We start from the raw sequence: 27999 nt of genomic DNA on the forward strand, positions 1-27999 counted from the left end.
TCTCTCTTCCCTCCTGAACATTTTAAAGGGCTCTTCAGCAGATGGGTGGGGGAGTGCCAATCAGTTGGGGAACCTTTAGATCTTGCAGAAGGAAGGGAGAGAGGCAGAGGCTCATTGCCCACCTGAATTCCAGTTAGCACAAGGAAGGAATCCAGATTGGTGGGGCAGGCTTGCCTCCCTGATCTGGCTCTTTCTCCCCTTCTCCACTTGCTCCACCATGGCGGGCACACAGGGAAGGGAAGCCAGACCAGTGAGGCAGGCTTGCCTCACTGATCTGGCTCTTTCTCCTCTTTCCCTCTCTTTGTACCATGGTGGGGTGTGCAGGGAAGGACAGCTAGAATGATGGTGCAGGGTCACCTCCAAAATGTGGCTCTTTCACCCTTTCCCCGCTTGCTCTGCCATGGCAGAGTTATACCTAGTGACAAGGCAAGCTACAGAGTGTTTTTATTGGGCACATATGCAGTGTGCCTGCATGGGATGGAAAGGCTGCCTCAGCTTTGCATTTTGCACAGCTCTCTGATGTGTAGAATCAGACCCCATGTAAATACATGGGCAACTGTAATTTGAAAAAAGGCAGTCATGGGAGATGATGATTTTATCTATTATTTTATCGGATTTTCTATTTTCAACCCATTCTTCTTGTGGTGGTGGAAAGTGCCATCAAGTTACAGCTGAGTTATGGCAACTCCATAAGGTTTTCAAGGCAAGATACATTCAGAAGTGATTCCTCCCTTCTGCCTCTGCACAGCAACTCTGGACTTAGGGTTGCCAAGTCCCCCCAGACAACTGGTGGGGAATGGAGAGTTAGGTGCCAGATCCAGGTCAGGAAACTCCTGGAGATTTGCGGCTGGAGCTTGGGGAGGAGAGAGACCTCAGTAGGGTCTAATGTCATAGCATCAACTCTCCAAAGCAGCTATTTTCTCCAGGGGAACTGATTTCCTACAGTCAGAAATGAGCTGCAAGTCCACAGGATCCCCAGTTCCTACCTGGAGTCTGGCATCCCTACTTGAACTTTCTTGATTGTCTCCCATTCAAATACTAACCAGGGTAAACTGTGCTTAGCTTCTGAGATCTGACAAAATCAGGCTAGCCTGGGCCATCCAGGTCACCCCTTCCTCTCCAAATACACATTCTCCTAGAACGGGGGTGTCGGGGTCGGTCCCGACATCCGCCAGTCCCCCGTCCCGCCACCGCAGAGCAGCGGGCATGAGGTGGGGGACTCTGCGGTCCGAGGCATGGGGATGGGCACGGCCGGCGGTCCCTTCTCTCTGCGGTGGCATGGTGCCCCAGAGCCAGCGGACAGCGGTCGTCCCCAGCTCTCACATGTCCCCCTTCTATGACCTCCTGGCAGCCACGCGAAAGAGGGGCGAGGTTGGGGCTGAGCTGCAGCATACCCCCCCGCCCTGGCAGCGGAGCCGGGGCAGATGGTCGGTCATCGATTTGATGGATGGACAACTATTTGATGAATGGATCAAAATTTGATGAATGGACAACTAGTCATCTTGTGGATATCACGACTACAGCATTTAGCACCTATTTTATTATATATTTAACTTTTAAATAATTTTACTGTAATTGATATTTAAAATTGTTTATGTTGTTTATGATTCATGGGATTCCCATGCCTGTCAGCCGCCCTGAGCCCGCCTCGGCGGGGAGGGCGGGATATAAAAATAAAATATTATTATTATTATTATTATTATTATTATTATTATTATTATTATTATTATTATTATTATTATTATCGTCTGCCCGCTGGCTTTGCCCCCAGCGGGCCCCCTCCTGTCTACTGACCCCCAGTTGGAGAGAGGGGAGCGAAGGAAAGGGTTTTCCCCACACACCTCGGCTGGGTGCCTGTCACCCTACAGAGTGGAGGTTCAAAGACTCTGGCAGTCCGTCCCATCCCGCACGGGCCAGGCGGGCCGAGGGATGGCTGGGTTGGCCAGGCCCACCGTCCCAAGCGCCGGGACACGTCGAGCACCCAGCCTCATGAAACGTTAAAAAAAGGGAGGGACGGTGGCTCAGTGATAGAGCATCTGCTTGGTAAGCAGAAGGTCCCAGGTTCAATTCCTGGCATCTCCAAAAAGGGTCCAGGCAAGTAGGCGTGAAAATTTTCAGCTTGAGACCCTGGAGAGCTGCTGCCAGTCTGAGAAGACAATACTGACTTTGGTGGACCAAGGGTCTGATTCAATATAAGGCAGCTTCATATGTTCATAACAGAAGATTAGACATAACTGGATGAAACTAATGGTCCATGTTAAGGTACTGGAAGTCCTACATTATTACAATACAGTCTACTTAAGCAACTCTAATTTCTTCTTCTACCCTCTTAGATCACACTCAGAACTTTTTTGGGGAGGGGGCAGGCAGTGGTGGTCACCAAACATCCTTTTAGGCCTGGGATTTCCTGATTCCATAGAAACATACAACTAGGACGTACCCAAAAGGTTTAGTTCAACCCCCAGCACAATGCAGGAATTTCAGTTACCTCTCCCTCCCCACCCCCAGTAACCCCTGCTCTATGTCCAGAGGAAATGACAAGAAAAATACTTTCCATGTAACAAAATAATATCAGAAAATAATTATGATGATTCCCAGTACAATATATTATAGTAGCAACATTATCAATTTTAGTGACAGAATATTATTTGAAGCATACAACTTCACTACTGTTCATAAGATGATGCTACATTCATTCAATACAGTCCGACGATGATTCAAAACCGGTCTGTTCTCGTTTTGGATCCGTGTGATCCTTCTTCTGGGACCGTCTAGTTTATTTTTAGGTGCAGTAGTCTGATGGTGCCTTATTTCATTACAATTCACTGTTTTCCAGGGTTTCTCTAATTAATTTCCTTTTTTCAGAATACTGCTGCCATTTCTCCATCAGTATTTCACTGCGTTCCTCCAGAAAAAAATGAAAATTCCTTCCTGAACCTAAAGTTGTAATCAGCATTACCACAAGCATATAAGAAAGGACCACAAGACTTGAGTATCGGCTTATTCCATCATGCCCTCCCTCTCATGATCTGCCTAAATTCATAGTGAGTCACAGAGTCAGCATTGCTGTCAGATGGTCATCTAGCATCCACTTAAAAATCTTCAAAGAAGGACCTATCACTTCCCAAGGAAGCCTGCTTTACTACGGAGTTGCTCTAAATGTGAGGAAATTCTTCCTAATGCTTAGACAAATAATAATAATTTAACTTCAACCTTTTGGTTCTGGTCTGACTTTCTGGGGCAACAGAAAACAACTCTGCTCCATCTTCTGTTAGACAGTCTTTTGAATATTTGAAGATGGCTATCATATTATCTCTCAATTTACTCCTCTACAGACCAAATATATTCAGCTCCTTCAACCTTTCCTCATAGGACTTGGTTTCCAGACTCCTCTCCATCTTTGTCAGCCTCCCCTGGACACATTCCAGCTTATCAAAATCCTTCTTAAATTTTGATGTCCAAAACTGAACACACTAGTCCAAGGAGTACAGTACTCTTTTCCTCCTATGCATTCTGATTTGTCAGCATCTCTGTCTCTTCTTTCAAATAGAGAGCAACACCACCCCCAGTATGGCCTTCCCTATTTCCTTTACAGTTTCTATGCAGGGATGACTACATCCCACTGTTTCTCCTTATTCGATCAGGCTTCAGGTATGACAACGACATCAATGCCTTGTCGTAATACTATACACTTGGTTACCCCATTTTGACTTACACTAGGGATGCCATCCTCTATGGGACCTCGGGATCTCCCAGAATTACAACTCATCTCCACAATACAGAAATCAGTTCCCCTGAAGAAAATGGATGCTTTGGAGAGTGGACTCCTTCTGTCCAAGCTCATCTTGTCCCCAGCCTGTCTCTTTCACACATCCTCAGTTCAACTTGTGTAGTCAGGAATTGCATAAGGAACAGGGAACATTTCTAAGAAAGCTATCCTGGAGATCTTGGACTTTAATATTGTACCAAGCAGCCTAAACTGAGCTTCCAAGTAGTGCTACCAACCTCCAGGTAAGACCTGGAGATCTTCAGGAATTACAGCTGATCTTTAGACAGCAGTTATCATTTCCCCTGGAGAAAATGGCTGCTTTGGAGGGTGGACTCTGTGGCATCATATCCATGCTGAGTTCTCTCCTGTCCCCAAACCCTGCCCTTCCCAGGGCCTTTCCCCAAATCTCCAGGAATTTCCTAACCCAGAGTTGGCAACCCTACTTCCAGGACTTGAAATCCTATGCATACTTACTTGAGATAATAAACCTCACTGAACTCAGCAAATTGTATTCTACAAACCACAAACATGAATGCAAAATCACGGTTGGTAATCCAGGGCTGCGACCATACACTAAATAATACACTAAATAATGCACCAATCCACTTTCAAGGCACTTCCCAACTGGTTTTTGCCAATTCACACAATAAAATCCACACAATGAAAGTGGATTGAAAGTGCATTATTTAATATGTGTGATCACAGCCCAGGTTAATTAAATTGGAGTAAGAGAATATAATTTTGCGTATAGGCATTCTGATAGTAAAACTGGAGCATAGAAAATTATAATGCAAGGGCAACACTAGCTTTCAGTTGGGATAAGAATTCATATCAGTAGTTTTATTGTGGATACATATCTGCAACCTCTACAGCAGCATGGCTTGTCCAAATATTTTTAGTACTTTCCTCCCAGCAGCTGGGTGACACTCCAGACCTAGAGATGGTGAAAGCTATTGAAGTTATTTAGCATAGTGCACCTAAAAGATGAATTGTAAAAGAGACAGGTGACAGTTTTATAACTCCCAAATATCTGTAAAGTGATGGACATCCTACTATTCTTTTCAAAGCTGACTTATCTTTTAACCTATCAGAAAGGCTCATTTTCTACGGCAAACAACTGTCAGCAGACAGTCAAGGAAGCATCAGCACCACCGAGAGAAACAGTTTAATGGACTCTATTGTGTTGTGCCCAAGATGGTGAAAAGAACAACTCTTTATCAAATTGTGTGTGTATATATATTTATATTTATATATATATATATAGTCCAGAAATCCTAGCTTTTTACTAGACAAAATATCTCCTAATAAATTTATTACTGGTCCCCTTGATCTCTTCTGAAAACATTCCTTTTATTTAACACGTGATTCAATCTTGCAAAATGCAGGCCAGATGACACTGAGCTACCATAAATATTTATAGGGAATTATATGGCATGTTATCAGTTGGAAGGTGTCACACAGACCTCTTTTTCCCACAAACTGCTGTTGATGCAGTAGAAAGAGTATGAATGAAATCCTCAGAGCCATTATATCCAGCAACAATGCATACTTGACACCAAATGTTACATTAAACTTCTTCTTAATAAAAACTTGGAAAATGTTTGAAGAAAGATTTAAAGGCAGAGGAAACAGCAGAGGAAACAATTTATGTTTTGGGGCTGGCAGTGAACATATTGGAACAGGAGGCCTCATTCTACATAATACATCGCATTCACATCACCACTGTTTAGAAGCATGGAGGCAAAACCACTGTCCTCATTTTGGGTTAGCTTCCATGGGTTTCAAAGAGCACCTCTAACACTTGATGGAATTTAGCACATTTTGCAAAATTATTTGTTCTCTTATCTTCCTGTGATGCTCACAGTCTTTGATGACCTTTGCCTACATTGCTGGTTTTGACAATCATGCCATGTCTGAAGGGTTGATGTCACAACTTATAGTAATCAAAACCATGTTGGGCCATCACAGCCAAGTAGATTAAATGGTAGGGTAGTAGGGGAAGGATGTTGAAGATTGCAGTAACAAAGAAGGAGATGGAAAATGGTGCAAAGGAGCGGCAGAGGCAGCAAGGGAACAAAACGGTGAACAGTGTTCACACTATGTGAGTGTTTGGCAACGTATTTTTTTAGTAAGCTGTTTTGCTGTATTTGTTATTTGAAGAAAATACCCAAAATAGAGAATATTCAATACATTTAAATAGATTCCATAAATTCCTATATGTAGAAACATATGAGAGTATTTATGTACCTTTTCTGAAGCCAAATCCATCAGCTTCATCAGGCATGAAAAGTTGCTTATACAGTCATCTCAAAAAGTGAACACCAGCACGCCAAAATAATGTGCATAAACTTTTCCCATTTGTAACTTCTGTGTAATACACCTCTGTGCCACTGAGAATATGTTCTTAATTAGATGTCATATATATCTAATGCTTATCATTTCTATGACATTAAAAGTAAATACTTAGCATTTAAATAGGGTTGTATCCCACCATTGTTCCACTGAAGGAAGAGAGAAGATAGGCAATGTTGTCTAGCAGGGGTAGCCAAATTTGCTTAACTTAAGTGCCACACAGAATAAACATCAGAAGTCTGAGAGCTGCAAAACATGAACATCAGATGTTTGAGAGCCACAAGACAGGAAGGAAGGAAGGAAGGAAGGAAGGAAGGAAGGAAGGAAGGAAGGAAGGAAGGAAGGAAGGAAGGAAGGAAGGAAGGAAGGGAGGGAGGGAGGGAGGCAGAGTTGGGGGGGGAAAGCAACTTTAAATGCATTTTCCAAGCCGTTGGCTGGCTTGGCTTGGCAAAGTGATTTAAAGAGAGAAATGCCTTCTCCAAGCTGGCCGACAGGTTGGTGGTGGCTTCGAGAGCCACACAATATGTGTGAAAGAGCCATATGTGGCTCCCCAGCCATAATTTGGCCACCCGTGTTGTCTAGTTTCCTTTCTCACTGCAGTCATCTGACCCACTGCAGTCTTTTCTCACTGCAGTCATCTGACTTTTAAGTGGCACTTGGAGATCTGCTGCTATTACAGCCAACCAAGATCAGTTCCCCTGGAGAAAATGGCTGCTTTTGGATTCTATGTCATTGTACTCTGCTGAGGTCTCTTCCCTCCCCAAATGCTGCCCTCCCCAGGCATTTCTCCCAGAGCTGGCACTAGACCACACTGTCTTTTGTCTGTGAGAGTTCCCATAGCAATTCTATTTTTTTCACAGGCCACACAGTGCAATCCCTAATACTTTATAGTGTTCAAAGAACAACACTGTAGATTAGCCTAATGATCTTCAAGTAGCAGATATAAGCTAGAATCCGAAGAACATTTTCCTGGGAGTAAGCCCACTGAATATAATGGGGCTTAACTCTGAGTAGACCCATAGCATAGTAACTTCTGCTAGGGAAGAAAAAATATCACATTTTGGGAAGCCTGATTTATATTCCACAGTAAAACAAACAAACAAAAAATGATTTTCAAAAAAAAAAGAGAAAAGATTCAAATACCCACCCCCCCCCCTGCAAAGGTCTCTGTATTGCCAAGACACTGTGCCTGCCATTCTTTAAAATGACTTACCGAACATCTGTACAGGTTATACATGAGATGCACCGACTATTTGTTGTAATGAGGTTCAATGCCACAGATGTCTCACTGTCAGAGGTTGGGTGTGCTGCACATTTAAAGTAGAATTCCTGCAGTATTAAAGGAGATAAAAGGAAGATTATGTACCTCTACTTCATGTCCTCTCTTTATCTTAGTCTAAGTGAAGTTTGAGGCAGTAGATAAATCGCTACTGCCAGAAAAAGAGAGGATACTCATTAGGGGTGTTTTGGAAAGAATGCCTCACAGTATCTTTCTACAAGGTATATATTCTGCTCACTAGACATCTTAAGGAAGTATATTAGCTTGCATAGATTCTGTGCTGTTTTGGGGAGAACAACAACTACACAGAAAGACAAAAACTGTTATTCAACAATTCCCCACAAGGAATGTTCCATGTCTGGAAATTTCAATCTATATGTGGATTTCCCAACACATTTTAAAAAAGAAAAAGCTATTCCTGGGAGGGGAGATTTGCTCATATCCATGCGCCGATTGAAATAGAACCCTGGAAGAGTCTGTTGGGGCCAGACCAGGGCAATATCCAATCCAGACTGAACTCAAACTCTCTGAGGTCTGGAGGGTGGGCGCTGAGAGAAACAAATTAGATGTTTAATAAAGGATGGGGTTTTTTTCAACTACACCTGATAGTAACAATATATTTGAAAATATGTTTATATCAAGACAGAACTGTCATTTTGAACTTTGTTGTGGTGGTACATAACCTCATACAGTTTTAAATTTAAATTGTCGTTGTTGTTATTGCAACAAGATTAATAGAAGCAGTGATTGGGAAAGGATAATGTGTGCATTCTGCTAAGAAAAGTGGATATAATAGTGCAGATGTGTCTCAAGAAATGGGGCCACAAAATATACATTTCTTTCACTTTACATTACTTTGTGAGTAAAATGGTACATCAGTGACAAAAACAGCAAAAATATCTTTAAACTCCATTAAGGTCAAGATGCCATGGTATAATCATACAATGAAACAGAGAGAATGAAACTATACTGTGCAAACACAAAATGAAATGTTGCATGTCAAGAGGTCAACAGACAAGAAATTTGTATGACCATTTTAGAAGTACAGTAGATGGGAAACAAACAACATTTCTTTCCCAGGAGAGGTTGTTGAAATGACCAAAGGAACAGGACAACAGAATGAAAATAACACAGCTAAAGAGTATGCCCCTTGAGAGCTTCTGTGCAGAAAAATACAAAGTACAAAACAACTCACAGTGCTGTAAACCCAGCGGAAATGCCTACCTCTATGGGTATGACAAATAGTGAGCAGAGCCTATAAATATCCCAACAACAGAAAACAGAGAGAGCAGAGACAGAACACAGTGCACTGTCGCTTGCACACAATAAGGAATACAACTTTTTTGATGAGAGGCCTTCTGTTTTATTTTATTTTATTTTATTTTTTTTGGGGGGGGGGGGTTGGGGGAGATATAGTTTCCAGTCTTTTAGCTGCTTGTCAACAGCCAAATAATTTATAGGTATTGAAGCTGGAAAACAAAATTTGAGTCTAGTGGCACCTTGAAGACCGACAAAGTTTTATTCAAGGTATAAGCTTTCATGTGCATGCACACTTCTTCAGATACAATGAAATAGAAATCACCAGTCCATATGTACAGATAGAGGGTGAGCAGTAAATTAGCATGCAGCATAATGAAAATATTTAATAACACATTCAAGGACAAAAGAGGAATAACAAGATTAGTTTATATGGTTACAATTCGTTTGGGCTTATATCCATGCGGGGAAACATAGCGAAGGAAATAAATATGTCAGAATTGGAGATTGATGGGTAGACGTATCTTTAATTGTGGAATATTGAGAGTAATTAACTAAGACCTTGCCATTACACTCCATCCATCTCCTCTCAAGCATGGAGGCTACCTTACAGCCTCTTTGAAGTGGGGCAATTGAGTATTTAGAGTTATATCCCCTGAGCTCGGACCAAAGAAATACGCTCCAATGTACCACTCCAAATTGCATTACATTCTACTATTCATTATGTTACATCACAATCTAATATTTTAATCTATTATTCTAAGTAAGAAATAACATAAAATAAACAGGACATATGGCCCTTCTGGGAGGATTGGTGAGAATACAGATTTAAGGGCTGAATGAGGTTAGGATATACAGTGAGTTAAGAAACCAATATCCCTGGGGGATTCCATTGTTCTGAGTGTTGTAATAATTTGCAACTTAGCAATTTCCTTTTCTAGTCTGTTCCTGAAGTTCCTTTGCAATAAAACGGCTACTTTGAGGTCACCCACTGAGTGTCCTGGGAGGCTGAAATGTTCTTCTACAGGTTTCTCAGTTTTGTGATTTGTGATATTAGACTTGTATCCATTTATTGTTCGGCATAAGGTTTTACCTGTTTGCCCTATGTAGAGAACCAGAGGCAACTGTTGACATTTAATGGCATATACAATGTTAGAAGATAAGCAAATAAATAAGCCTGAGATGGTGTAGTTTATGTTGTTAGCACCAGTGACTGTGTTGTCTGGGTGTATGTGGCAATGAAGTTGGCATCTGGGTTTATTGCAAGTTGTGGTACCGGTGTCCATATTAAAATTATATGTATTATTGTGGGTGAGATGTTTGAGATTGGGGGGCTGCCTGTATGCAAGAATAGGTCCACCCTGGTACTAACAAAAGAGAACTGTAATTATTCAGTAGAGGTTTTAAGTTGCAGATGATGCATTGAACTGTTTTGAGTTGAGAGCTGCATGTGACCACTAGTGGTGTTCTGTTATTGTCTCTTTTGGGCCTGTCTTGCAACAGGTTTTCTCTGGATACCATTCTGGCTTTGTTGATCTGTTTCCTGACTTCATCAGGTGGATACTTTAGTTCCAAAAAGATATGAAAAAGATATACTTTAGTTCCAAAAAGATATGAAAAGCTCATCTTTCATTCTTGATGGCATGCACACTATGTTGGCTGCACTGTTTGTCATGCTTGTTGTATCACAAACAAGTGGGAGCCAGCCCAGGCAGATGAGAGTATTCTGGGCAAACTGGGACTTGCTTATAAGCATTGGCTTGCCTGTCTGACAGGACAAAGTACTTAGATGAAAATGCCAAGCAGACAGTTGCCTTCTTTTCAATTTCAGATTGTATGCATCATCAACATTGGGTCGGTATCATCAAGTTCAATATTCTATATTAACTTCAGAGATCTCTCCCTACAAGGGACTGTGCTTGAAACTCCACCTCTTCAAATATAGAAGAAGATATAGGATTTATATCCCACCCTCCACTCCAAAGAGTCTCAGAGCGGCTCACAATCTCCTTTACCTTCCTCCCCCACAACAGACACCCTGTGAGGTGGGTGGGGCTGGAGAGGGCTCTCACAGCAGCTGCCCTTTCAAGGACAACCTCTGCCAGAGCTATGGCTGACCCAAGGCCATGCTAGCAGGTGCAAGTGGAGGAGTGGGGAATCAAACCCGGTTCTCCCAGATAAGAGTCTGCACACTTAACCACTACACCAAACTGGCTCTCTATTGTTTTATACTCTCCCGGTTTCTGCTAATTACCAAACACTTTTGTCAGCTAATGAAAGAGAACTGTCATCTGTCAGTAGAGGTTTTGAGTCACAGATGATTCATTGAATAATGCTACAATTATTTTTCCATTGGAAAGCTGCTCTTCTCTGATATGGACCATGCCCCCTTGTCTGGGCAAACTGCTACTTGTTCATCCTCTTTCTACTCAGCTAGAATGCATCTCGTCACTCTTCACTGTTTCTATATTGAATTTGGATGGGATGCACTATCCTTTCAGCTGCAGAGGAAAGTAAAATTTGTTTGTTTTTTAAAGTATGCTTCAATGACTCGCATTGAATATTCTTAATCTCTATGCAGTTATTACAATCTGGAAACCAAATATAGGAAGCTAAATTTGATTCCAATTTGTAAAATACAAAATGAAGGCTCATGAGGGATAGTGGGAGAGGGATAAGGCCCAGAATAAACATTTAGGACATTTCCACAGCAAAAAACAAACAAACAAAGCATCCCACCCCCCAAACTCTGCTGATATCTGGGGATAGCTTAATTGCTACTTACTAACCAAACTCTGAAACTCAGCATCCTAGCAGTACTGTACACTTACGCAGCCTGGTAAGCAGGGCTGCCAAGCTCCCGGGCAAGGCGGGCGTTCTCCCCCAGCTTTTGTTTTCCCCTAGACGCTCTAGCAATTTGGGAGGGAAATGGGGGACTTGGCAACTAGGGTTGCCAATCCCCAGGTGGAGGCAGGGGATCCCCCGGTTTGGAGGCCCTCCCCCCGCTTCAGGGTCATCAGAAAGTGGGGGGAGGGGAGGGAAATGTCTGCTGGGAACTCTGTTATTCCCTATGGAGATTTATTCCCATAAAAAATAATGGAAAATTGATCCGCGGGTATCTGGGGGGGGTTGTTTTTTGGAGTAGAGGCACCAAAATTTCAGTATAGCATCTAGTGCCTCCCCCCAAAATACCCCCCAAGTTTCAAAAAGATTGGACCAGGGGGTCCAATTCTATGAGCCCCAAAAGAAGGTGCCCCTATCCTTGATTATTTCCTATGGAAGGAAGGAGTTGAAAAGGTGTGCCGTCCCTTTAAATGTCATGGCCAGAACTCCCTTTGGAGTTCAATTATGCTTGTCACAGCCTTGATCTTGGCTCCACCCCTAATTTCTCCTGGCTCCACCCCCAAAGTCCCCAGATATTTCTTGAATTGGACTTGGCAACCCTATTGGCAACCCTACTGGTAAGGTTTGAGTTAGATGAGATGGAACCTGCCCACCCAGCCTAGGGTCACATAATATAAGGTGGTCATCCACCTTCTGTATATTAGATGGGGAAGAGAACTGGGGTTAGGGAATGTTGTTAGAGATAGAAAAAGAGGGTTAGATCTCAGACCTTCTCTAGGGTGGGACACATCTTTTGGAACATTCTTCCCACATAAGGGTGCTGGGACAATGCCCTTGAATGTTTTAGATGTCTATCTGAGATATTTATTTTGGGGAAAATATACAGTTTGATGGCTTAGTAATTATTTTGCCTTTATCTTGCGGTTAAAAAAGCTCTACTGTGTACATTTTAATGCCTTTCATGACAGATTTTAGGCTGTGATTTGGTACTTTAAATACTTGGGATTAATTTCCACTAAAACAAGTAGTACTTTCTTCTAAGTAGATGTGCATGGGCTAACACTGCTTATTGCCCAGCTCTTGCAACCACCCTGTGACCTGGCCTCATGTCTCTTTGCTGAGGTTGGCTCTGAGATGGTGGTGGAGATAGGAAGCCTGTGGGACAGCAGCAGTGACAGAGGGGAATGGCGACTGGCCAGTGATGGTTGGGCCTGTTCATTGGACACTCCTCTAGTGTAGCATCATACATACAGCACTGGGCCCCCTTGGGAGCAGCCAAGCAGCCTGCTGAAGGTTCAGCTCCCTGCTCATGACTACTGTCAGGCAAAGAATGTGCTAAGCCAGCACATGTTCAAGCCTCCCTGTCTTCACCTCTGAAACTACTGCTCTTCCTTGAACAATGAATCACACTTTTTGCCTGCTTATATTGCCCCACTCTGCCACAAACAGCATTTGTTTTCACTGAAAAGAGCCCACCAATGTCAACTCCCTGTTTTAAGACAATTTTACCCTTACTTTTAATGGGTTCTTTTATGAGTTGAGTACAACCATGAGTACAAGATTTGCACAGGGAAGTATCTCATGTATGCTCTTTTAAGGATCACACAATTTGGTCCTCTTTAAAACAATTTTGTGATTTTGTTCTTTATTGCAATTTTTATTTCTCACCATACCTGTCTTTGTGGTTGTAATTTTAAATGTGAAAATATATAACATTGTCATTCTTGTACATTACTGCTTGCCATCAACAAAGCATAATAATGTGAAAATACATACTGTTCTATGCTTATACTTTGAAATCCTTTCATATAATGGTTACAAGGACTTTCATTAACTCAGTGTAGTAGCAGATCAGAAACTTAAACAACTGTTACCCTCAACTACCTTTCAGGCGCTTGGATCTCTGGGAGTGAGTCCATCAAGGCAAGGCTCTGAACCAGTGGTAAGTATAGGGGGGAGGGGGTAGAGCCACCCTGGGACACTCCCTAAACCTTTACCTTACCCTACCTCTCCTTTTAGATTTTGCTAAATTTCACTGGATTATATCTTGGTTCAAATCAGATAGTATTTAGTGTGGAGGTCTGGGATTATCCTGCAAATTTAATAATTTCTCTAATAACATTTAGACAATAAAGGAAGTACTCACCCATTCATGTGCAATACAGAATAATCACTGGAACTGAGATAAGAGATTATACCACATACTGTGGATGCTCCTCAAGCCAAAAAAAGTTGAGATTCCTCAGCTTTCCCTCCACTCCTGCCTACTATTAATTATCATGCAGGTGGGAAAACACATGGACCGTAACCTATCAGGATAGCGTGGGGACTTCCGGTTTCGGCGGCTTGCGAGTGAAAGCGGCTTGGACCGTCGTGTCCAGAGCCACTTTCAAATTGGGTCATTGAGGGGTTGCCCCTTGAAGGTCGACTCGACTCTGGGGCCCAGGAAGGGTCCCAGAAGACAAGGGAATCGGAGCAGTGGATCGGGAATGTCAGTGCAGGTGGCTGCTTCCCGATCCCGCTTTCCCCCAGCATCAGCCTCCCGATCGCCATTTTTAAATGGCCAAAAGTCAGCCACTGGTTTTCTTTTTTCTTACACACTACAGTTTGGTCCTTCAAGCCTCATATCATCAAGACTAAGGACACTCATCTTCTCTATATTGTGTTTCCCCATATTTTTGTTTGGATTGGTAGCAAGTTGCAGGGAAAAAAAAGAATCAGGAGCAGACTTCAAGTAAGGCAGGAGACTGAGAAAGGTGGGGAACTCTCCCTCTTTCTTTTCCAAGGCTTGTAAAAGTTTGCCTAATCTGATATATTGAAAATACCTGCAGCAAGAGATTTCATCAATCTGTAATGGATGGTTGAACCTAACTGACTTGTATTAAACTTTCTTTGGAAGATGAAAATGTTTTGCTTCTTGGGGAAGATGTTTGCTGACAAGTGCACTTGGATGAGAAAATTGGCTGGTTTAAAAAAATTGTTTTGAAGTGCAAGTTCAAGTGCTTTGACTGAATTTATAAATACTTAAAGAAACTATTAAAAACTGGTGGGTACCTGATATTGATTTTAAGACACAGTAGGATCTTTGGTTGCAAGAAGAGCATTTTGTGCATTTTGTAAACTTTTAAAAAACTGGATTTCTATCTATTTTAGCGGATATAGTCATTCTAACTAGTATTTCATTTTTTATTTTTGTTCTCTGTACATTTCTGGTTGGATTATTTTTGGGATATGGTTTTAAAGACTTTTGGTCTGGGAGTTCGTTTTTTGTGCCCCTATATGTTTTTATTTTTGGATTTGCTGGCTTTTTTCCTTTTTGTCTGGATTATTGATTTTTTTGTCTGTTTTGTGGGGTCATGCTTGGATAGGGTAGCCCTAGATTACAGATTTATATTTTGTAGCCTTTGCATCTGGATTATTTATCTTTGGTTTTATACATTTGTTCTTTTTGCCTTTATTTTTGGGTCTGTTGGGGGTTTTTTTTCATCCTTGTCTGGATTATTGGTTTACAGTTTGAATTTGGGTTGCACTCTTGGATTACAAATAGGGTATTCAGCCCTGGATTACAGATTTATACTTTGTAGCTTTTATACTTGGAATTTAATGGAAAGGCCTGGTGCTGTTTTGGATTACAATTGAACTAGCTTTGCTTCATATAACAGACAATGGCTGTAGCAGCAGTGAACTGAACTGAATTGTTTTCTCTATTGACTATCTACCGTGGTGAACTGAAAAGGGGTGTTTATTATTATTTTTAGTACTGTTTTGACTAACACAAACTGTTGATAGAAGTTAGAAGGTTGTTTTTATTTTTGAACTGCTTTATAATAAGGATATTCTTTGGTGGAGCTTAGCTTATCTGGTACAAACAGGAATACAGAGTTTCAAAACAAAAGGGGAAGAGGTGCCATTGGATTTTTGCTTGTGAGTGCTTTTATTTTAACAAGAATGAGTGGTCCCAAGGAAACTATTAAAAAAAGACAACACAGAAGGAAAGCAAACATTTCTTTCACCTAGCAACCCATCTGGACCAGGCAAATTTACGACCATGCCAGGAGACATGAAAGAGATGCAGGCTGCTTTAATGCCTTCTATAGTACAACTAACAAGCAAAGTAGATAACATTAGTGAACAGATGGCACAGATCCATAAAGAACTTTCGGAGAATACCAGACAGACAGCTGAGACTAATAAAGCTCTAAAAATATTAGAGGGTCAGGTGACAGAGAATAATCAAAAGGTAGAACAGCTGGAAAAAGAACAGAGTTTACAAGACTCTAGACTCTTACAACTGGAAGTAGATAGAGCTGCATATATGCTGAGGTTTCAGAACATACCAGAAGAGAAAAATGAAGATTTACAGAAAATTCTAAGTAAAGCCTTGGCTGAAATTTTGCAGGTGACTCCTGAGAGGATGGAAGAAGAATTTGACCAAGTTAGATGGGTAACTTGGAGCTATACAAGATGAAACAAACTGCCTAGTGAAGCTCATTTGAGATTCACAAGAAAGAGGACCAAAGATGATATTTTAAAACAAGTAAGAGATAGACCGATGATGATAGCAGGAAACATGGTGAAAATCTTGAGAGAGGTTCCCTCGCCTGTGAGACAAAAGAGGAGAGAATACCAAGACTTAACAGACTTTTTGAGAAGAAGAGAAATACCTTATATGTGGCTAATGCCAGAGGGCCTTCTTTTTGCATATCAGGAGAATAGATACAGGATTAATTTCATCTTTAAAGCTCAGAACTTTTTGGAAAGAATGAAAGAGAAAAAAAAGGTAAAAAGAAGAAGGAGGAAGAGGAGGAAGAGGGAGAAGGCTCTGAGGAAGAAAACCCAAATGAACCACGGAGATACCATACAAGGCAACACCTCAAAAAGGATAAGAAAGATAATAATAATTCAAATCCATAATGGCTTCAACAGTTTCAATTAATGTGAATGGACTTAATTCTCCTGTTAAAACGAGGAAGACATTTAGATATTTGGCAAAATTGGAAATGGATATAATTTGTTTACAAGAAACTCATATTCTAACAAAAGATCATTTTTTGAAAAACAAAAAATTGGGCAATTTATTCACAGCAACAGACAAGTATAAGAAGAAACGGGGTGTGGCAACATATATTAAAGGTAAATTTAATCCGCAATTGCAACTTGCCTCTGAAGAGGGAAGAATTTTATTGGTGGAAATTACAGTGGACAATAAAAAAAAATTACTTGCAAATATTTATGCCCCAAATGATCACCAAGAGAAATTTTTTCAAGACCTGCATCTTAAATTATCAAATTTGGAATATGCAGAATATTGTTTAATAGGAGACTTTAATGCAGTTTCAGATAGACAACTGGATAAAAAAAATGCACAAACAGATGAAAAGTAAAGGTCTTCAGTTACCAGCAAGTTTTTGGAAATTAGCAGAAGAAATAGATCTGGTAGATGTATGGAGAACAAGATATCCCAATTTTAAAGACTTTACTTATTATTATTCTAGTCATCAAACCTGGTCAAGAATTGATGTGTTGGCTTTCAGCAAGTCTGATTAAAGACCTAACTGATGTAGAAATTCAAACAAGGGTTATCTCAGATCACAGTCCTGTAATGATAAAGCCAAAAGGTTTACAGAAGAGAAAATTGTGGAATTTAAATATTTCAATTTTGAAAGATAAAGACTTTCTTAAAGAATCTAACTAACAGAAGCAAACTAACAGATGTTATTAAAATTCAAAAAGGTACAAAACAAGGCTGTCCACTGTCACCTCTACTTTTCATTTTATCTTTAGAGATGTTGAATAACCAAATAACGGAAGATCCAAGCATAAAGGGTGCTGTGATAAAAGATGAACAATATAAACTGAGAGCCTTTGCTGATTATTTAGTTTTTATATTAGAACAACCAATGGACTCAATTGCCTGCCTTATAAACAAGATCAAACAATTTGGCCATCATGCAGGATTAAGGATTAATTATTACAAAACAAAATTTTTGACAAAGAATATGATGATGGAACAAGTTCAAGCCTTCCACCAGAAATCAGGATTTCTTTATGAAAAAAAAATATTTAGGTGTGGTTATTTCAAATAGATCCAGCAACCTAAAAGCAGATAACTATGATAAACTACTTGAAGAAATTAAAAAAGACTTGGAAAAATTGCATGATTTAAACTTATCTTTAATGGGAAGAACAGCCCTAATAAAGATGAATATTCTACCAAGATTATTATTTCTATTTCAAACTATTCCAATATTTTTAAATAGTGGATTTTTTCAAGAACTGAACAGGATGGTCGCTAAATGTTTGGCAAGGCAAAAAACCTAGAATCAAACTAAAGACATTGCAGGATTCTAAATTAAGAGCAGGCATGGGCCTACCAGATTGGCAGTTATATTACAAAGCATCTGTACTTTTATGGGTAAGAGACTGGATACTTTTGAATGATGAGACAAATGCTATTAGAAGGACATGATTTGACTATGAGATGGCATGCATATTTGTGGTATCAAAGACTCGAAGGCCACTCCTATTTTAAGAATCATTGGTTTCGAAAATCTTTGTATCATACGTGGTCATGGTTAAAGACGAAAATTTACCAAAAAATTCCATGATGGGTTTCTCCAGTAGAAACATTTACTTATCTAAACCTTCTAAAACCAAATCAGAATTATAGATATGAAGACTTGTTGGGAAAAGATAATCAACTGAAAACCAAAGAAGAATTGGAAAATGTGGATATTAAAATGAATTGGTGGTTGAGAATGCAAATTGAATCTAGACATGGCAAAGACAAGGTGACAGACTTTAATACAGAGCAATACGTATTTGACAAAATTTTGTTAGGTCCACAAGAAAAGTTAATCTCCAAAATATATGCATACCTACTTCGAATGAAGACACAAGATGAAGTTGTAAAGGACAGTATGGTTCAATGGGCAAAAAGCTTTGGCTACAATATAGCATTAGAAGACTGGGAGAGACTATGGAAACTTATTGTTAACTAGGTCAGTAACTTTCAAAGAAAATCTATATAAGATGTTTTATAGATGGTACCTGACCCCACAGAAACTCTGTAAGATTTATACTAATATGTCCAACAAGTGTTGAAAATGTACTAAACAGATTGGTTCCTTTTACCATAAGTGGTGGATATGTCAGATTGTGAAAGACTATTGGAAAATGGTGCATGAAATGTTACAGAAGATCATGAAGACACAGATTCATTTCAAACCAGAACTATTTTTATTGAATATATTTCCTGAGGACTACTCCAAAGAGATGAGACATTTGTTGGCTCATTTTAATACAGCAGCTAGGATCCTTTTGGCACAGAGATGGAAAACTCATGAAATTCCCATGAAAATGGATTTGGTGGGGAAAGTTCTGGAAAGAGCAGAGTTAGACTTAGCTGGGAAATCTAAAGAAGATTAGCTGTTAGCTGGGAAATCTAAAGAAGAAGCAAAAAAATATTGGATGAAATTCTATGTCTGATTACATAACCAAGACTATTTAGATTCTCAGATGTGAACTTATTTTTTCTTCTTTTTTCCTGTACCTTATATTATAAAATTTATCTTTACTGGAATTGTCAAAATTACTAGACAATTTTAACGAAAGGTTTATACTATAAAATTTGAAAATGGATTCTGTGCAGTTGAGACAAAATAATAGGGGACAATTTATGTAAAGAAAATATTGTAGAATTAAGTTTTTTGAAAGTATTCCTATGCAAAATAATAGCAGAATGTATTGTGTTTGTTTGTTTGTTTTCCATTCCCCATCCCTTTTCCTTTCTGAAACCAATAAAACTTGCAGCAGTAAGCACTAAGGAAGCCCCACTCAACAGTGATCTGAAGCTGCTCGGGGTCTCGCACTTCCCATTGCCCATTTTAAAATTACAGCAGTTATGTTCTGCTCAAGATATGAACTGCGCCACTCAGTAAGTAAAAAGAAGAAGGAACATTGCTTGCAGGACTGCCATATGTCAAAAACATGATGCTGAACTTAGGGTTGTCAAGTCCAATTCAAGAAATATCTGGAGAATTTGGGGATGGAGCCAGGTGACTTTGGGGGTGGAGCCATAAGCAAAGTTGTGACAAGCACAATTGAACTCCAAAAGGAGTTCTGGCCATCATATTTAAAGGAACCGCACACCGTTTAAATGCTTTCCCTACATTAGAAATAATGGACAGGGGCACCTTCTTTCGGGGCTCATAGAATTGGACCCCCTGGTCCAACCTTTTTGAAACTTGGAGAGCATTTTGAGGAGAGTCATCAGATGCAATGCTGAAAATTTGGTGCTTCTACCTCAAAAAACAGCCCCCTTCTTCCCAGCTACAGTGATATCTGGGTTCCCTTCCATCAACATAACTGTCTCCACATCTCTTGCCTCCCCCTCACAGAAACCTCATTTCATCACAGTTACTGTAGCAGCAAAGCAGGCAATTTGTTTTCTAAAAGTGCAACAAAGTTAAAATCCACTGAGATTACAAATAGCAGCAATGTGGCTTGGAAAATGTAATCTTTGCAGAAACTTTTCAGCCACTGAGAGCATCTTTCTTTCATGCACTTGTCTAAGCCTGCAGAAGCATATCAGAGGAAATGAGACTTACTTCCCTTTTGGGAGCTTCCTAGTTCCCTGAAAGCCACCTTCCAAAAACCCACTCAGCACTTTGCAAACCATAACCATATATTTATTTCTTACTCAATTAATAAAGCATATACACAATTTTTTTCCAGATTTTTCACATCCAAATAACCTTTGACATCCAGACATTAGAGCAGGCAATGCAGCTATAGACATCGAATTGAAGGGGGCAGATGTCATTTATAAGCTGTTGAGAAAGGCAGAAAGGCTGCAAATCAGATCTGCTAGAATATTACATAACAAGCTCTGTTAATATTGCTGTTCATTGTGTTGGTCTTTGAGCTTACTCAAAACATTTCGAGACAAACACATAACCAGACACTCATAGGCGCTTAAGAATCACAAACTATGCTCAATGCAACTATCAACAAAAAGATTTTGTTTTAAAAAATGTAAGAAAAATGTGAGCATCTCCAATATCTGCTTCTGTCTGCACACTGACTGACTGAACCTGCTGCCCTTTTCAGAATGCCTCTGGCTACAAAGAAGAAAAGCCTGCTCTCGCTCCTTTGCCGCTTCTTCATCAAGGCTGTCCAGTTCCAGTGTGCTTGGTCTCAGTTAATATATCAACTCTGACCTTTGAGAGAGAGAGAGATGGGGGAAGGACACTTTAAATATATTTTTGAATCAGGTGCTAGACCATGGGAGAAATGTTAGAACTCTGTGTGCAATTTTTCCTTACTTGAGACATACCCATATAGTCTGACGGAAGAGTTTAAGGGAAAGTTTAAAAAAAAAAATTAAAAGGTCTCTTGCCAAAGGCTATGCCTTCTTCATATACCCTGTGTGAGTGGTGGTAAAGCAGTGGTAGGTATTTTATAGCAAGGAACCAAATTTTGGTGTTTGTGGTTTGAGCTATCCACTATGATTCCAGGATTTTCCCCCCTCCCAAGTCCAGGCCCGTAGCTACGAGGGGGCCTGTGGAGGCACAGCCCCCTGACTGCTAGGCAGGGCCCCCTGACTTGGGGCCCCTAACCAGCCTCCAGTGCCTTGGCTGCATCCTTCTCCATTCTGCCGTCATCATACACCGTTGCTTCTGCTTGCTTAGGGGACGTGATCATACATAGTTGCTTCTGCTTGCTGAGGGCCCAGAAGAATTCTCTGACCCCTCAGCAAGCAGAAACAACGGGGCACTTTCGGACCCCAGGACTGAAAGTTAAGCTCCCTGTTGCTTCTGCTTGCTTAGGGGCTGGAAGAAATCTCTGATCCCTCAGCAAGCAGAAACAACGGAGCACTTTCAGCACCCAGGACTGAAAGTTAAGCTCCCTGTTGCTTCTGCTTGCTTAGGGGCTGGAAGAATTCTCTGACCCCCTAGCAAGCAGAAACAACGGGGCACTTTCAGCGCCCAGGACTGAAAATTAAGCTCCATGTTGGGCTGACGTTGGGCTAGAGGGCACCTGCAAGAAGAGGCTGTTCTGGCCCTCAAGTGGGGCAGTGGGGGTAGGGGGCGGATGGCTCCATTGCAGACAGGGCAGGGTAGGGTAGGCTGGTGCGCACAAGTGGTGGTCCTGGCTGCAGTCCTGGGCTGGGGATCAGTGGAAATGTGATGTTTGCCTTCAGGGGTTTTCTGGCCTGGTCTCGCTGGCCACCCGAGCGAGGGTGGGAGCTGCGCTTGGGCAGCCTTGGCTTGCCCTCCGACAGGAAGAAATCCGAATTGGAGGTCTTGTAGCCCCAGAAGTCAGTTGCGACTTGGTGGCACCTTCCAGCCCCCTTGTCTCGCCAGGCTTGCCCAGCTGGATCATGCTACAGGTAAGGGCAGGAGACCGTGCGGCATGTATCTAAACCTCTGAGTGGCTCCCCACCAGAGCTGCTGGAAGAGGGGTGGAAAGGGATCACCTTGGGGCAGCTCTGGGGAGGGGGGAGGCTGTATGGCAGTGAGTTGGCAGCTTTCCTCCTCAGCGGTGGTAGGAGAGAAAGCCATGGAGGTTGGGGCCACTATGTGCCCCCTGAAAAAAATCAGCCCCCCCCCCAATTCTTCAAATCCTGGCTACGAGGCTACCCAAGTCTCAGCAAATTCAGACCCCATTACCCTATACTTGAAGTTGGATTTTTTTGTCCTTATATGCATCACCTTATACTTACCAACATTTAACTTCATTTGCCACATTGTCACCCACTCACCCAGTTTGTGTAGATCTTTGTGGAGCTCTTCACAGTCAGCCTTTGTTTTGATCTTCCTGAATAATTTTGTGTCATCTGCAAACTTGGCCACTACACTACTCACCCCTAGTTCCAGATCACTGATGAATAAATTTAAAAAGCACTGGTCTTAGGACCAATCCTTGTATCAGCCCACTGCTTACTTCCTTCCATTGTGAGAACTGTCCACTGATTCCTACTCTTTGCTTCCTCTCATTTAACCAGTTTTTAATCCATAAGAGATCCCATCCTCTTATCTCATAATTGCCAAGGTTATTCAAGAGCCTTTGGTGAGGTACCTTTTCAAAAGCTTCTGAAAGTCCAGGTATATAATGTCTACTGGATCACCATTGTCTACACCCTTGTTCACTTTCTCAAATAACTCCAAAAGGCTGATGAGGTAGGACTTCCCTTTGCAAAAGCCATACTGATTTTCCCTCAGCAAGTTTTGTCTCTGTATGCGCCTAACAATTCTGTCTTTGATTACAGTTTCTGCTAATTTGCTTGGGATAGACATTAGGCTGACTGGTTCCCCTCTGGATCTCTTTTTAAAAATTCTACTACTTTCGTGCCACACTTCTTTGCATAACCCCTGAGAACCTCATAAATAGGTATGTCATAGATAGGGTTGCCAACCTCTAAGTAGTAGCTGGAGATCTCCCAGAATGCCAACTGATCCCCTAGAGGAAATGGCTGTTTTAGGAGGTGATCTCTATTGCATTATATCCTGCTGTGGTGCTTCCCCTCCCCAAACTTCACATGCTCCAGGTCCCACCCACCCCAAATCTCCAAGACACCTTAATAATAATGGAGGTAGTGGCTGAGGAACCAGCAATCCTATAGAGTCGGCTGGGCTACCTTGAGATAATGTCCTTCAGGGTAGCAGCCAAGTTTTAAATCAGAAATCTGGCATTAATTTGTTGAGGAACTGTCACTCCCATATGAATAATAAAGCCATCAATCACAACATTGTGCTTTTTTCTTTAAAAGAAAAAAAAGATTTCATACAGAACATAAACCCCTATTGGCTGCCTTACAAAACCCAATAATTTTCTTTCTATTAATACTTTACACCACATTCTTAGTATAACAAACATACATTTAAGGATTAAAAATTAATTAGCAACATTTTTACAAAATGAATATTAATTACACAAGATAGAAGTTTTAACATCTGGTCTCTGGAGATAACGACAGATCTAACTACTTTACAAAACATCCATGGATTACATGCACGGTTTTTCATTATAAACTATTTCCCTCTTGACTTACAAAGAGTCATGTAGGAAACAAAACAGTCTAAATTCACTGGGAACTGCATACCATGTAACAGCTAACTCCTCCAAACAAAACCCCAGTTTGCATCACCTAATATTTAAATCTTACAGTCCAATGAAACAGCAGATCTCTGTAGTGCACAGAAGAAAAAAAACTGTCCAAGTCTCTACATCTGAAAATGAGCTGAAGGCCATTCACTCTAGGTTGTGTATGGAAGTCTCATCAAACTATCATTAAGAATGGTTAAACCAGCTAACCAAGAAAGAATGCAAACAGAAGGACAAGTGGTTTTGCAATCTGGGGGAAATGTTATCTTTTTAATTGTGCAACCCTAATAACACTTTCCTGGGAGTAAGCTCCATCAAATAGATATTGGATTCTGAGTACACCAGTTTAGGATTGCACTATGAGTCACACTTTAAAACAAACAAACAAACAAACAAATAATTATTTCTAATGAGTTAAGGAGGATGGGCCAGAACCAGACACCTGGTTTATTTTCAATATTGACAGATTGGGAATTTGATTTTATTAACTTCATCCCTTGTGTTGACATTCCAAGCTAGACAAAGTTTGTAGATATTCCAAACTAGATTCTGTTTGGAACACCATAACCACAAGGTATAAGAACAGAATTAGAAAAGTGATTAGTTTTGTACAGCTATTGCCACTTAAGCTGTTAAGATTTGAAACATAGTTGGGAACTGTCTGCACGCAAATATTCCAATAGAATTATACAGGGCTTTTTTGGTAGAAGAAGCCCAGCATGAACTCATTTGCATATTAGGCCATACCCCCTAACATCACCATTGTTTTGTGCAGAGTTTTGTTGTAGAAAAAGCCCAGGATGAACTCATTTGCATATAAGGCCACACCTCTTGACACCAAGCCAGCTGGAACTGCATTCCTGCTCAAAAAAACCCCTGGAATTATATAAAAGGAAGGAAGGGACTAAGCTATGGTATTTGATCACTGAAACAATGAAAGAGTTCTTCCTCAGTGGCATTAATTTCCAGCAAGGGGGAAATAAATAAATGTTCCACTATATACCTCTGGCAAATGGTAGGAGTATAAGTAGTGCGGAAATGTATGTTATGAATGGCTTGGATGCACTGGAACATTTCTGGAGATGGAAGGATTTCTGTCGGCAGAATGCAATTTTCTCACCTCCCCCCTCCTACTGTACCATAAAATACCACCTGAAATGATATTCATGGGGGAAAGTGGACACCCAGAAGTTGTATTTTACAGAATATTTAGGACTGCCACATGACAGGAAAAAAGTTCTGCCACAGTCAGAAATCCTTTTGTCTTCAGACATGCCCTGGTGGATCCAAGCCAATGGGGTGAATCCTACCTCTGTTCTACCACTGCACTAAACAAAGTCTGAAGCCTTCTATCACTTAAGGAGCCTTCCTCCAGTTTCCTCTGGAAGAACCACTTAAAGTTGGAAGAACATTCCTTAGGTTGGAGAAAGGCTCCTTGAAGGACGGTTGAATCCACCTCAGTTAGAGTTGCCAGGTCCCTTCTGGTCACCAGCAGGTGATGGGAAGTACAGTTGCCAGATCCAGGCTTGGAAATTCCTGGAGATTTGGGGATGAAGACTGCGGAGAACAGGGATCTCTGTGGGATACAATGCCGTATAGTCCACTCTCTATGGCATCTATTTTCTCCAGGGGAACTGATCTATGTAGTCTGGAGATGAATTATAACCTGGGGATCCCCAGGTCCTACCAAGAGGATGGCATCAGTGTTCCCTCTAAGCTGAGTTAGCGTGAGCTAGCTCACAGATTTTTAGCCTCCAGCTCACACATTTTTGTCTTAGCTCAGGAAAAATGGCCCCAGAGCACAATAATTTATGTTGTAGCTCACACCTTTGATGCCAGTAGCTCACAACTTTAATACCAGTAGCTCACAAAGTATAATTTTTGCTCACAAGACTCTGCAGCTTAGAGGGAACATTGGTTGGCATATATTGTAGAACTACAGGTAATTTACTACTATGATTGCTACCAATCATAGACACCTGATTATATGTGGTGTGTTGCAGGGGGCTGTCCCCCCACCCCTGCAATGTTGTTCATATATGTGCCCCCTTGCACAGTTGGTCTGGAGGTACGGGCTGGGTTGCCACCATTATGCTGATGACATCCAGATCTATCTGGTGATGGATGGATGGATGGACGGACGGATTGACTCTGATCCAGAGGTGGTTGACAGGGCATTACAGGCTGTGACTGGGTGGAAATTAAATCCAATGAAGATGGAGATCCTGCACTTGAGTTGTAGGGATCTAGAATTGGGAATCCAGCTCCCAACCCTTGGTGGGATACCACTGAAATTGGCACCAAGGGTGAAGAGCATGGGGGTGCTTCTGAATGCCTCCCTTTCAGAGGCCCAGGTTGCTACTGTTGCTTAATCGGCCTTTTATCATCTGCAGCCGGTTCCCTATCTCACTTCCCAGGACTAAGCCACAGTGATTCATGCAACCGTCACTGCCAGACTGGATTATTGTAACTTTCTTTGTCAGGGCTTGAGCTTGACCTGGAAACTGCAGCTAGTGCAGAATGCAGTGGCACGTGTGCCGATGGTGATGCCTATGCGGGGTCACATTCAGCCAGTGCTGCATCAACTGAACTGGCTGCCAATAGAATACCGGATCCAGTTCAAAGTTCTAGTGTTAACTTTCAAAGTCCAATATGGCCAGGGACCTGCGTACCTCAGACCGTCTCTCCCCATATGTGCCTTGCAGAATGTTATACTCGTCTTCTGACTATCCCTGATGCCAAGAATGTCTAGCTGGCCTTAACTAGGCCAGGGCTTTTTCTGTCCTGGCCCCAGCCTGGTGAAACAAGCTCCCACTTGAGTTTAGTGCCCTGAAAGATTTGTTGCAATTCTGCAGGGTCTGTAAAAATGGAGCTGTTCCACCTGGCTTTTGGATGAGGCTGTGGAGGGTGGGATAAAAAGTGAAGTAAATAAATAAATAATTCAACAATGGATTTTATGAGTTTAATATGTGGAACTTGTTACACTATATTTGGAGGGAGGCAATCAGAAAATTTCACAGCAGAATTTCTTCCACTCACCCAGCCTGCATGAAGATTCAATGTATGTTGATGGTGCCTTCAACAAGCCACTAGAAGATGTCATGCTTGTTGTGGCTCTTTCCTGAGGACTCTTCTTGAGAGTAAGCATTCAGTCCCCATTCATCTATGGGAGGGGGCAGGGGTCGTTTTGTAGAAAAATAGGTGGTGGAGCTCATCCAGGGATAGTTACGCAGCTGCACATGCTATTCAATGGACAAGAAGGTGGAACTCTCAGAAGTAAAAGGTGGAACTCTCAGAAAGGTTCAGGAGCTGCGCTCCTGTGAGCTCCCACTGAATCTGAGGCCTGATGGAGGGTGGGGTATTAAACAGCTGCCAGTAATGACTTGTGTTGACATTCCAAACTGGACAATTTGGAGCAGATATTCCAAATGAAACTGTATTTGGAACATCTTATGCAGGGATGCTTTTGTTTGTACCAGCTTGAGTTATAAGTTACTGCTGATTTATCCAATCAAATGGCCCTGTTTCAGAAAATGTGAAGCCAGGAGTGTTATGCAGAGTAGAATTACTTTTTCTGAAATTCAGTTTTAAGATATAGCCATGAATGTCTCTTATTTTTTTTTTCTCTTTTAAAAGAAGGATTTCTATTTGAAGAGAAATCAATGCACCTTTTTTGTAACCAGCTCTTAAATGGTTATATTCATGTAGGAGGACAGAAAAGGCTTGGAAAGACATTGCTTACATCTGAGCACCCAGAGTGGAATTCTGAATTTTTTTTTCAGAACCTCCTTTCCTGCCCTTCCTCTCTTAGAATTTCTCTCTAATCAAAAGGGAACTGATTAGAAATTTACTCCAAATTCCTAACAAAAAAAAAGGAGGAAAAGAAAAGGATTGCAGGTGGGTAAAGAAGAATTAATATAATTTCTCTTGACAACCCTAGAAGTGAGACACAGGGGTGTCAAAGTCATTCGTTAGGAGAGCCAGATCTGACATAAACGGGACTTTGTGGGGCTGAGCCATGCATGTCCTAAAATGTAATGCCAGATAGCAGAGATATAGACTTTCTAGAGGACACAGGCCGGCCAACACAATTAAATATATCAATTTTTAACTTAAAATACAAGCTTGCTTAAAACTCCTGCAATGTTTTGTTTAAAACAGAAAGGGGAGATAGTAAGATTTTGCAATGCAATTTTAAAAATAAACCATCAAGAAAAAACACAAAGATCACAGCAGAAACTTTTAACAATGAAATGCTCTCAGCCTGGGAAAACATGAAATGGCAAGCCATTGCAAGCTTCTCTCCCCCCACCCCTGGTCTACTCAGGTTAGCAATGGCTCTCCAGTGTCATATCCCTCTTTGATTGTGGGTTCCGCAGTTAGAGTACTC

At 41.2% G+C, this 27999-nt stretch overlaps 1 protein-coding gene across 2 annotated transcripts in view; it reads right to left on the bottom strand.

Moving 5' to 3' along the window:
• PRKN (parkin RBR E3 ubiquitin protein ligase) overlaps positions 1–27999 on the bottom strand; it is a 1449443-nt gene that overhangs the window by 669444 nt on the left and 752000 nt on the right. For both annotated transcript variants that reach the window (XM_060241955.1, XM_060241946.1), the window contains exon 6: positions 7335–7450. In XM_060241955.1, coding sequence (XP_060097938.1) covers positions 7335–7450 — 116 coding nt within the window. The remainder of the gene's footprint in view (positions 1–7334; positions 7451–27999) is intronic.

The sequence above is a fragment of the Heteronotia binoei genome, chromosome 1, assembly GCF_032191835.1.
Source record: "Heteronotia binoei isolate CCM8104 ecotype False Entrance Well chromosome 1, APGP_CSIRO_Hbin_v1, whole genome shotgun sequence".
NCBI lineage: Eukaryota > Metazoa > Chordata > Lepidosauria > Squamata > Gekkonidae > Heteronotia > Heteronotia binoei.